We start from the raw sequence: 12,625 nt of genomic DNA, 5'->3' as shown, positions 1-12,625 counted from the left end.
TTATGACAAACTAAGTATCACAGAGACATATTCTTTTTTCATTGTTTGTCTTTGTTGGATGATGTTAACACAGATGATTGAAATTATCAGACAGATGTAGTGGAATGCTTTACATGAGCCATAAAATAAGCTACACCAAAACATATATTTACCTAGAGCACGTCAAGCAAGAGCTATTTTTAAATGTAGACCCGCTGTTCAACCCCAGCTGGGACTGTAACATCTGGCTTAAACTCACTTGCTACTGGCCTACTTAACAAGGCAGGGTCAGTCAAACCCCCAGTGCAGGTTTACAAAATGTACAATGCAATTCCAGAAGGGGGATACTTAATTTGTCTAGCTTATTCCTGGTACTTGGATAACTTACATGCCTTCTGTTTGTCACAGGCACAGGAAGTGAGTTCCAACCCTCTGGGTTCAGGCCTTGGTTACCTGGAGCACATCTGCCAGCTCATCGAGAAGATCGGCCAGCTGCAGGAGACCAACCTCCGGCTGCAGAGGCAGATCTGTGGTCTGAAGAAAGACAGCAAGATGACAAAGACCAAAGAGGTGAGTGACTGTTCTTTCACTTATGTTATTCTCAGGGTAGAGGTCTAATACGAACAAGCAATAGCACTGCCTTCTTGGGGCGTCACCCCTGTTTGTGGTTTACCTGCTTATCTCAGCTTAGTCTTCAAATCATATCTGAAAGCCTGTATCACAAACTAGATGTGCAGAGTTTGAGAGATGTGGGCATGTACAGGAATATCTAAATTATGGTTTCACTTTTGTTATGGATACTTGTATTACCTTTTAATAAACACATGTAAACAAGGTCACTTTTTAAATACACACATATAAAGTCACTGACAGCAACATTTTTGTTTTCTTAAGAGTGCTGTACCCTAGGTACCTAGTGGTTGAAAATACTGCCAAAAATATATATTTTTAAAATACAGTTACTACTTGCTTTTGTGTTTTGTTCCATTGTGCGTACATTTATGTATCAGCTAGAACCAATCAGCACTTACTGCTCAACAGAATCCAGTGTGATTTGTGGGCTGTATTATAATCTATCATGTACAGGGTTCTCTAAACAAGGGGATTCATTGTTAAAGGCCTTGGCACAATAGGAAATTCAGAAATCCTGAGACTGACACTGGTGCAGTCACTTTTGGGTTTAGAGGCCGGAACAGCTGAACACTGGAGCAGTGGATGAAGACAGCAGGAGTCCAGAACTTCAAAGCTTTCAAAGAAACTAAGCCAAAGAGACGGAGAGAGAGAAAGAAGAAAGGGAGGACTCAGTGTCACTTATTTCATTCATACAAGCAGCCTTCATAAAAAATATACCTTTACATTACAGAGTAGCTTTAACCCAACTCTGGAGCAATATATAAAATTAGAACATTCATGTTACATATTGTAGATGACAATGAAATTAAATAAATAAAGTGAAATATTTCCTTATCCACATCAAGACTGAAACATGCCTGAATATGATGGACCACACCGGCGGCTCTCCCAAGCCTTTTTTGTCTGATTCCCTGCTGTGATATTCTCAGTGGCAAACCCACGACTTGAGACAACGGCAGCACATCAAAAGAAGAGAGGAGCAGCCTGAGCTGGAGCACTGTCTGAGCTCTGAATGGACCTTTCACACACTGATCTGCTGCAGCATTCACATCAGCACCACTATCACAGCTGGATACAAGAAGGCAGAAAGAGGCCGAGCAAAAAGCAGTGACTGTTCCACACTGTCACAGAAGTGACAATAGTTAGAAACATAGAACATGAGGTACTGCAGATTTACATCATACATTTTGCTCTCTTAGCTCAGTGCACAGCAGGAATGCCTCTCATTGTTAAATTTAAGAGAAAAGGTGAAGTATAGATGCTGTGGAAAATCCAGAATTAACACAAGACTAACAGCCTGCAGCCACAAGACTCACAGACACTGGTAGCTAAAGGTTAATACACAGTACATACTAAATTTACCATGTTCACCATTTTTGTTTAGACAGTGGAAAGCCAGCATTTGTTGCACAAAACACAAAGTACAGCTGAGATTTACAAAATACAATTTTAGATAGGAAATTAACAAAGTTTTAAAATAAATATGGGAAAGCCACACTGATGTTTTTACTATTTTTGTGAGATTAAGCTTTGTTCCAAGCATGACTGTGGCATCCAGCATGACAATCATCTTCCCCTATGCTCTTGTAGAATATAAATGAACAGTGGTTATGTAAGAAAACTGTGTTGATATCAGAAGGGAAAACATGTGCGTGTGTGTGTGTCTGTGTGTGTGTAGGCTGGTGTGCACTTGGCTGTGTTGATCTAGAGGCCCATTAGAACCCTGCCTCCACAGCAGGGGAAAGGTGAGAGAGGTTAGAGTAAGCAGAGCAGGGAAAGAGAAATGTTTTGACAAAAATTAGGATATTAAGAAATGACTTTATATATTTTTCTTCTTTTGGGCGACTCCAGTGAAAACATTATTTCACACAACAGAAGAGCAAAAAAATAACGTATCATCTCTTGCCTCTTATCTTCTCCATGTGACACTGCTCATTTATCTTTTTTTCACTATTAGGAGATTTTTATAGCAGTGATGTCCTTACGTAATGTCCTTCTAGTTTGTGGGGAAGGATGTGAACTTCAATTAGACCGACTATGGGATGACTCAGTCATTTGTATTGTTCTTTTTTACAGGCACAAGAGTCACAGGATGAACTTACAGTTTTCTGACACACACACACACACGCTATTTTCTCTCCAAATTTCAGATTTTAAGCAGTAATTTTTTTCTGTACCACAAAGGCTCATTTTTTGCTCTAAGATTATTAATCTTTTAGAAACACAGACTAATAATTATGTGCATTAAGTAACTTTTCCCCCCTCTGAGGCCCTTTCCTTCACAAAGTACTCATTCCTAAGTACAGGGCCTATAGTCTGACTCCATCGCACCCTCTGCACTATACAGCAAACTTAAGCAGCACAGGTCCATTCAGATGCCTGGAGAGGACAAAAAGAAAGCGATTAAAAATGATATGCTAACTTAAGATATTATCAACATCTCATTTAAAAGTTTTACCTCTTAAATGCAAATCAAAAATGAGGTGAAAACTGTGAATTCAAAATATAATTTTTAGCGGTTTTTGTTAATGTTGGCTTGTTGGCTGTATCTCCGAACAGGACTTTTTCAACCAGCACTGCAGCTGTGGAGCCGCCAGCCTGAGCTTCCAACAAGTTCAGAAGAGACACTCCAGAAGTGAGTGTTTGTCACCCAGTGGAACCCTCTCCGACCTGTCCACCATCCCTGAGGTCACCCAGCACCCTCTCATACCAACCAGAAGAGGTAACACAGATTCGTTATTTTGCTCTAACAAACCACCTTCAGGGTGAGGAATGTGATATTTGTCTCCCCTGTACAGTCTGTGAGGAATATTAGTAGCACTTGATGGCCCAGACATTATTGACCAAAGAGGTTGAGAGACATGAGCAGTGAGATGATCAAATTGTAAACAAACCTCTATGGTTAGTCAAATTAATTTGAAAGCTGACATAAAGGTAAAGGGTGAAACACACGTCATCTAACGGTGAATTTTTCTCCTGGTTCTGAATGACCCCACTCTGCAAACTGCAAAAATACCTCCCCCATCCCACCGCTGTGTGAACGTTGCTCAAACATTCTGTTCCTTTTGTCATCTTGATGCGATTAAGTGTACAAATAGAGATAATGACAGTCTTTCCCCAAAGTCATTTGTGGTATTGCATGCAGTAGTTCACACAAAAAGAAACAGGGGGAGCGCTCCCTCTTTCACGTTGGGTCACTCTATGCGTACAGGGGTGACTGTTGGATTGTCCGTTTTGGGAATTGTCTGACGCAACTCTTCTGAAATCCTCCTCAGAGAAAGGAAGATCACTGCTAGTCGATCTGACGAGCACTCAGCATTTACCACAGTTGCGTGTATGGAGTTTAACTTCGTAACAGAAAACTTAACACAAGCAGTGGTAAGAGCTGCAGAGATGAATGTGAGGGTGGAAGTGTAGTGAGAGCAGTTTGATCGGATAGGTGAACGCACACTGGGGTTCTAGGCCTATGTCAGCCTAGAGAGATACAGTAACATCACAGTCATAGATTGTGTTTCTCTGAGACACACAGTCTTGTTTGCTCTGAGTCTATGATATGCAGCTGAATGCCCTGGAGGTCAGTGAAACTAACCCTTAATTAATATTTAGTGTTTAATTACTAGTAGGATCAGCAGTTAATAACCTGCTCCAGTGGGATGTGTCAACAAATACGCACACGCACAACCACATATTCCTTTCAGTGTGACACACTGTTGAAATGGATCTAACAAGCAATGTCATTTAAAAAAGCTTCAGCAGTGCTAGAGTTTCACATCCTGACCCTTGAGCGACCTCACATGTTTTTCTGCCTCAGTGTTTACCTTGTCATCAGACCCACGCTCCAGGTGATGTTGGTCATTTCGGGAACACAGCCATCTCCCCCACCAAATGTTATCATTACAGTTGTGTTTTTCGGAGCTGCCTGAGAAAGCGGTGGTGAGCGACAGCTCGGCAGTCCCGCAGGGAAGATGAAATTATGACTCGAGCGAGACCCTGACGGAATTCCTGGCATCCTGACGGGAACACACGATGTCCCATGGACTCTGGAATGCCTCGGTTCTTCCTCTGATGGACAGGAAACGGGATCTGGAGGAGAGGCTTATACGTAAGGGGAGAAGGGGGGGTCCCTGACTGGGTTCCTAAAAGTAGAGAGTTGTTCTTTGTCTTTGGTTAAGTGTTGAGCTTCATTGTCATATACCATCCTCAGATGGTTTGGGACTGTTTCCACAGAAACAAAAGGATACATTGTTGAGTGAGAGAAAGTGAAAGAGAGAAGATGGTTTCTGTTTGGTTTGTGGAACTGGAGGGTTAAGGTTAGGGTTGGATTGAAATTGTGGATTTTTGTATTAAAAGGTGGAAAAGGCAGTTCATGGAGGATCATTCCAAGTTTGTATTGTGTATATGTTGATACACCAACAACATGGTGCCAGGAGCAGCAGGAACTGAGTCCATGTTATAGAAGCGGTGGTGGTGTTTACATGTTAATGGGAGAAGTGGGAGTGGAATGAACAGAAACAAAAAAACAGGCCTGTGCTGATTTCTATCACAGCCTGTCATAACAGCTATCACTCCCCCCTCAGCAGGCCTCTAGCACATGGACACTTCACCTCACAAACGTGCAACATACAGCTTTGAACACTGTAATTAAGTCACAGTGACCATTTACAGTGTGCACATGCCTTGCCCCTGTTTGACTGAAACTGGCTTTTATTGTGATGTTCGTAAACTGAACTGGGTCAAGCCTTTCTGGTATGCAGGTTTGGAAATCAGGGCTTCATCAAACTTAGCAAACAGCTGCTTTCAGTGAAAAAAGCTAAGACTTGTTGATCACAGACCCCACCCTAAAGCATTTACATGTACCAATAGGAAAAGCAAAGATGTGAATCATGAAATTAATGGGAATAAAAACACAACATATTTATTGTAGCCGGGAACATCTCACCCTTTGCTGTAAAGAAATGTACAGCCCTGATAAAGTAATGTTTAGGTATTAATTAATTAATTTTACAGCAAATATGGTTGAGGAAATGAGGATATACACAACATTGGTAATAGAATAATAAGGTTGGTTGGCAAATATGTTGGTGTTCAGAACTCATCATGATGAGGATACAAAGCCAGTTTGACATTTGAAAATTTTAGCAAAACAAAAAAAGGCAATTAAAGTTAAAAGTCATCGAGTGTTTCCCTCTCAGTGCAAATATAAAAACAGTACAAAGTTCATTCCCAAGGGCGTCTGGTAGACGCGCGTCTCTCAGAAGCAGTTGACTGCACGACCAAATAACTAAAAGGAATCAACTGCATCACCCGAGAAAACTCTCCCACGCACACATTGTTAACGCTCCACGTTTGGGATTTGTGTTTCAGACTTGAGGAGTGAGGGTTTGACACCCGTCCCGCTCTGGAGGAGAAGCTTGAACCGAAGGAGTTACACTGAGGGGGAGGTACGCTTCCTCGGGGACAGCACGGAAGGGCTCTCCATCCCCCAGCGCAGGGTGAGTCATGTGCACATGTTATAGGCCCACTGCAACAAGGAAATTCATTCTATCAGTGGGTAATCCATGTTTTTCCAATACAAAGGACCTGTTCATGAAGACACATGAGGCCAAGTACTGTCAGTATTAAGGAACCTGCACTAATAAAGTCAGCATTTAATGACTGTCTTTCTTTGAAAAATAATGTCTTTAAGAACTGATTGCGATGCTATCAAGGGATGCCTTAATTTGAGAGATTATTATCCACTAGAATGGCGGGGGGGATCCAAGATTATGCAATCATCCCCAATCATGCAACAAACCAGAGTGAGCATCTTGTAAGCAAGCCATCTTCTGCTCCCTTTGAAAGCCAGCTGCACTTGCACATTGTCAGATCGTTGGAGGAATTCTTCTCTGCAGAGGAAATGGTTTTACTTTGTACATGAGCAGACCATCTGTGTGTGTTACCATGTGTTGTCCACCTGCCTGTGCAGGTGCATGTTACTGTCTTGGTGACATAAACAACACATCGACTTCAGAGTTCCAGTTTTTGTTGGTCATTCACATAATTCCTCTGCTTTCCCTCGCTTGAAAATATCAGTGTGCCTGACCACACCTTATACCAGTCAATTGCTATTTAAACAACATGAGCACTGGATGGGAAAAGGACAAATTAGTTGGTCTGAAAGCAAAGATATTTGCATCCTGCTTGGTGCCTCTTTGTGTCGGGTGCAAGATAAAGTTTCCCAACATCCACATCCTCTGTTTACTGTGTGCATGGCACGCTCACTGATGAAACATGATGAATGAAGTACTTTATTGGGGTGTGGAGCGGTGATTCTCCTTCAGCGTTGGCCTCAGCTGTGGGAACCGACAGTAACCCAAGTAGCAGGAAGGAGATTGCTGCTCCAAACACAACACCTCTTGTTTTTAGCTTGCTTGTTTGATTCTTTCCAAACTTTAGATGAATACATTTTAAGTTCATGTCCCATTACCAGCTTCTTCCAAAGCCTTCAATTTCCTCATAGTCTTCATTCGTGAATAAAGTTGTTGGTGCAGTTTTCGTTGTAGAACTTTGCTATTGAACTTCACTTATTAACAATTGTTAACAAGAACAAACAGACAAGATCTCAATATCCCTTTATGTATGAAATAGTTTGAGCTTTACAGCACTTGTGGGAATCCCAAGGACCCTATGTTTAATTTTGATGTCTGTTTTTTGTCTATTTGCTGGAACTCTTCTCTCAACAGTACCAGAGGATAGACTAACACTGTTCCTCTAGCACATTAGTCTGACCCTCATCATCAATTCCAGATTCCTCAGCGCTGTGGTTGTCTCTTTCAGACAGCACTAAAGGAAATCTGTAGAGCTTCTTATCAGTAGACGTCTCACATTAAGGGCAAAGCATCAAGGGTAGTACTCAAAGTTAAAACTACTTGAAATGATTTTTCTAAAAGTGAAAACACTACATAGAAAACCTCAGTATATTAATCTAATAGACCTGTCAATGTTAAGGGCCTCAGAGCCCTGACACACCAAGACGTTGGCCTTCAAGTGCTGACAGATGTCGATTTTCAATGCGCTATTGGCTTTGGAGAGCTGTTGGCTGTTCAGCCTCATAGAGCACTCTAGTATTTTTCTTCTCAAGATTTTACAGCTGCTTTTCTTTTTTTCTTCTTTTCTTCTACAAGCAAAATACCAACCTCCTGCCCTCAGATCTAATGAGAAAAAAACATCTTGAGCTCTCATATAAAGGTTTCTACCTGCATGTCTTTGGTTGCAGCTGAGTGACAACTACACCTGGGGCCGAGTCAAAGACCTGGTGAGGAAAACTAAGCTAAGGAACCAGAGCAGGCTGGGACTGACCTCCGCCTCACTGAAGATGTCCTGCCCACAACTCTACAGGTGAGGAGCTCCGCACATTCCAACTTTGAGCCCATACTCTCTGTAAACTTGATCATCTCCATAAGACTTTTTTTCTGGTGTTTTAGTATTTTTCCTCACTTACCTACTTTATGCAATTTTATTGTTATTCTATAGAAATAGAAGATTACCTGTCATGTGTTTTAAGTTTATATTAGGGAACACATGCCTCTAATATCCATGCTAATAAGCAACTAGTTAATGGTTGATATATTGGCTCTTTATTAGTCATTATAAAGCACTTATTAATGCCTTATTCTTAATGACCTCATTCTGCAACTACTCCATTGATTAACAGTTTTCCCTTAATAACCTCCTAGTTACTGCTTATTGATGGTAAGTAAGGAAGTTGTTGTACATGAATTACAGTCAAGTGCTTTATTATGTTCACTTTGTGTGTTATAAATATAAATAAATATAAAGTGTTACCGAAATTACAACTAAAGTTTTTCCTGGTTTGGTTGAAGCCACTTCCAGTGAAGGGAAATCTTAATGCTATCAAATAATATTTTGAACAACAGCATTCTTGCAGCTTTGTGTTTTTGAGGAAATGCTCCTTTAGCATTAACTGCAACGTGAAATGAAAATCCTGGACTCAAATCTGATTTGCTGTAGCACTCTATATCTTTGTGCTGCCAGATACTAAATATTACTTACCAGGCACTGTGGGGTCATTTCTTTGGTCACCATTGAAAAATTAAAAATCTAACCATCCTAAAAGCTGGAAAACAATGTGCTCACATTCTATTACTTCTTGCATCATATACATTATTTTTGCAGTTGCATTATTGGCAGCATGTTTTATTATAACTATTTTAAATACTGTCTTTCTTTATATTCTCAGCTTTGTATACAAAGGTTCTGTCTTCTCTCCATTTTATGCTGCCTCTTCCAGGTCATTGTTTTGGTCTCCTGCCTTTCAAATCCCTCTCTCATTCCGTTGAATTTGAATTATTTGCTCAATATGTGAAATAATATCACTGAGGAAGGACACACCTCACTGATAAAGATAGTCATTCCAATTCTGGATCCAATTACTTGTACTTTTCAGTGCATACCATAATATTGGGACAGCTGTGAGCCAAAGAAAATATATGGCTCTAGAGGCTTATTTAGAATCACATGGATTTAGTACTCAGTCAAACTGTATTTTAAAATTTTTGCTCAGTGAGAGTTTTCCAGGCAATACATTACTGTATCAACAGAAAAGAATCACACAAAATACAGACACATATTCTCATTATTCAAAAAGTCTGGTAAAATAAAAGAAGAGGGTTAATCCTTCATCCTGCTTTCTCTGTCCTTTTATTCAAAAATGTATGAAATGTTGAGAAATGCAAGTCCGTGATAAATCCCAAACTTTAGTGTCCTTTGTTTTTTTCTGCTGCTTTCTCGTCCTTTTTGGGTTGGAATGGCATCAGCGAAAAAAGAAGTTGGGCTCTGTCCCCCCGTGTGTTGGACGAAACCTAAAAAAGAAGAGAAGGAATGCGAGTCATTTAGCTGCAGTGAATTAAAGCCAGCATGAGGGGGAAAGTTGGTGACAGCTTACGTGACTTTTGGGGCAAGTCACAGACGTGTGACAGGTTCCTGGAAGATGGAGATAAAAAGGAGTTCTTTGCGTCAGCCTGAGAGAGCGGTCAGTGCGGATTTACTTTATGTGAGAGGTTGTACAGTGGAGGAATTTGATGGGAGCTGGAGGACCGCTGGCCCTTCAGCCTCTCCCTGCGTCTTGACCGGGATTTGGCACCGGCCCAGAAGGACTGAGCGAGAGGAGGGTAGGGGGTTGCAGAGTCAGGCCTGAGGTATGCCTGGAGGAGTGGGAGAGTTCCCCTGTGGATTTAAGCTCAGGCCTGGCGAGAGATATGGCCGCTGTCCAGGATTCATTAAAAACAACAGCACCCTCCTGCTGAGACATGCATGCCGCCCTGCTGCGGGGCTCCTGACTATGTGGGAATATTGGACGATAAATGTTTTCTCATGGACGAGCTGCTGTGATGCAAACTAAGGGAGCGTATCAGATGTCGACCATAAATACTCATAAATACTCCCATTAATTACTGTCTCCTCTTCTATACAGGCCTGATCTGGGACCAGTAGAACCTGCCAGCAGAAACAGGAACTCCATGATTGTCTTGGGCCACCAGAGCAAAATGGACTTCCCATGGCTACAATAAATATCCAGGTAGTGCAGATAACTGTTTATCTTCCCTCAGCCATGCTACACATAAAGCTCTATATGAAGAATCAGGTACAACCTGGGAAAATAACCAGTTTGCAAGAATGAACAAACCTGTTCAAGGGGAAAATATGCATAGGTCCGGGTCAAAATCTGATAAATAAGTTCCGCAAATGTTAAGTCTCATGTCATCATTTCCAACTTTCTACCAGAACAACACCATCAATCTGTGTCCAAACCACCAGTAATATATATATTTATATATATATATATATACAGGGGGGAGAGAGGGACTTGCTGAATGCCGCCATCTCATATGAGGCAGCCTCCCTGAGGTGAATCTCCCTAATGACCAAACTCCCATCAGGCTCTTGCAGGCTAGGCCTGCTGAGGGTCCTCACAGTATATAATGAGTCCATACTGAACTTCCAAGCACTGTTGTTAGTATCCTGATTTCGCTGATAACTATCTGAACCCCACAGGACATAGACTGGTGTAATTTAGTGTTCATGCATCCGCTGGAGTCAGCACTTCTGTGAACATGACCCTCCGTCTTTGTCTCCTCCTCAGATCAGATTAAGACGGTCTCACGTGGGGAAGTGACGCAGAGGTGGTTCAAGAGTGGAAGAGAAAAAGGCAGGAAGAGGAAAGACGGATGAAACTGAGGGAATTAAAAGAGACGACTCTTGTACGAGGGATGTATGAGGATTGTTTGCTGCTTGTAAAGGAGAATGAGATGAGAGTGAGCCTACTGTGCATTTTGAATTGTACATCTACACTGTGACATACTGTAAATGAACTGCATTATATTGTAATATATATTGTCTGTTAATACTATTTACACCAGTGTAGGTTCCCATTCAGACGCTGCAAAATCTGTAATAATCCACCTAATGTGAAGCATACACATATTTCATTTTTTTATATTTCGACTGTTCATCTTGTAAGATGTTGTTATATGTGTATGTGATGTTGTATAACTGGCGTGCATGCAGAGCTAACACGTGCAGTGTGTATGGACCGTATGAAACATACATCATGTTAACATATGGGCTGAAGATAGCATGTCGGACAGAGGGCACAGCCTCTCCACAGGCTGCCGTCTTGACTTGTGTAACATTTTAAACACCAAATACTGTGACTGCACAGCAGAGAGTTCTGCTTCATTTCACTAGAACTCTGATAAACAGCAGCTTGGCCTAACCCCTGTTATTCTTCATTTTCAGCCCATAAACTCTTACGATAGAAGGTTTTATGTTTCTTGACGTGCAGAGCTTGTCTTGGACACCTGAAGCACTGCGATTTATCCTCTTTCCCAGTGTTGCTTTATTGTCGTCTTTCTCTAGACAAGATGGAGCTATGGTGACAGAAAAGGCTGAGGGCGTTTAAATAATACTTTATGATTTCACATAACTTCATTAATACTAAGGCCTCTGACATCCCAGGATTAATGATAATCCAACAACAAAGGCAACTCTGATGCAGTGATTGGCCGGGTATTTGCAGAGGGGTTTCCATTAGACTTTGAAGTTTGAACGTTTTCTCTCAAGCTGTTCACTTTTCATGTGAACGACCAGGAGCAACATCGTGAATGCTTTTGGGGGCGGGGGGGGACTAAACCTGAGTGTTGTTCCCCAACGTTTGTTGGATTTGTCACATCAATGGGGGCAATGAACTCCCGACCCAAGAATACAAAATTATTGAGATCAGTGCAGACAACACTAGAGAACAAGGTCTATATGTACAAATATATGATTAAATGTATGTTAAAATTTGACTTTTTTGTGCAAATTTAAGCATTGGATTATTTTTTGCCAATTTGAAATATCAGTGACTCTGACACTTGCGTCATTATCAGAAAAGAATTAGAACATTTATATTGTGTTGCTACGGTAGTATTATTATTGCCATGACACAGATGGATACGACATTGTTATATTTACTAAAAGTATTTACTGTATACTGTACTATAATTCAGTAAAAAAAGGGATGTGTGTTAATTTTTTTAAACTGTTTGTGTGTAAATTATGATGCTGATGTTTATCTGCAGGACGTCAGACAACTGTATATGTTTTATATGTATGGCATCAATATTAAAATTTATTTTTCAAAATAAAGTTAAATCTAAAGAACCTACCTATGTGTGATATGATTTTGCACACAGATTTCGCACCAGCAGCACATGGAGTAATTATACTAATAATGTAATTAATAGTTAATAAGTAACTTCAGATCACACGTGTATAGCTTAAAGGTCCAGTGTGTAAGATTTAGGTCTAAGGGAACTATTGGCAGAAAGTTAATGTAGAATAATTCTCATGATGTTTTAACTGGTTTGTTTCATCTAAATTGTATGAATTGTAGTTTTCTTTACCCCAGAAAAGGTCCTTTATATTTAAATACTTTATATTTACATCGAGGGGACCCTCTCTACGGAGGCCG

General features: G+C 40.8%; 2 protein-coding genes across 2 annotated transcripts in view; one reads left to right on the top strand and one right to left on the bottom strand.

Annotated features, from left to right (window-relative positions):
- The window catches only part of LOC109629162 (uncharacterized), a 30,863-nt gene extending 18,544 nt beyond the window's left edge, over positions 1-12,319 (top strand). The window contains exons 3-8 of the mRNA XM_020086668.2: positions 388-549; positions 3,172-3,334; positions 5,977-6,104; positions 7,868-7,989; positions 10,085-10,189; positions 10,754-12,319. Of these exons, the coding sequence (XP_019942227.1) occupies positions 388-549; positions 3,172-3,334; positions 5,977-6,104; positions 7,868-7,989; positions 10,085-10,181 (672 nt within the window). The 3' untranslated portion in view covers positions 10,182-10,189; positions 10,754-12,319. The remainder of the gene's footprint in view (positions 1-387; positions 550-3,171; positions 3,335-5,976; positions 6,105-7,867; positions 7,990-10,084; positions 10,190-10,753) is intronic.
- The window catches only part of LOC109629155 (cGMP-dependent protein kinase 2), a 28,771-nt gene continuing 21,647 nt past the window's right edge, over positions 5,502-12,625 (bottom strand). The window contains exon 21 of the mRNA XM_020086656.2: positions 5,502-9,473. The gene's annotated coding sequence lies outside the window, so the exon portion shown is untranslated. The remainder of the gene's footprint in view (positions 9,474-12,625) is intronic.

Source organism: Paralichthys olivaceus, chromosome 14 (genome assembly GCF_024713975.1).
Source record: "Paralichthys olivaceus isolate ysfri-2021 chromosome 14, ASM2471397v2, whole genome shotgun sequence".
Lineage (NCBI taxonomy): Eukaryota > Metazoa > Chordata > Actinopteri > Pleuronectiformes > Paralichthyidae > Paralichthys > Paralichthys olivaceus.
The sequence above is the reverse complement of the archived record's forward strand: the minus strand, read 5'-3'. Positions and strand labels throughout refer to the sequence as shown.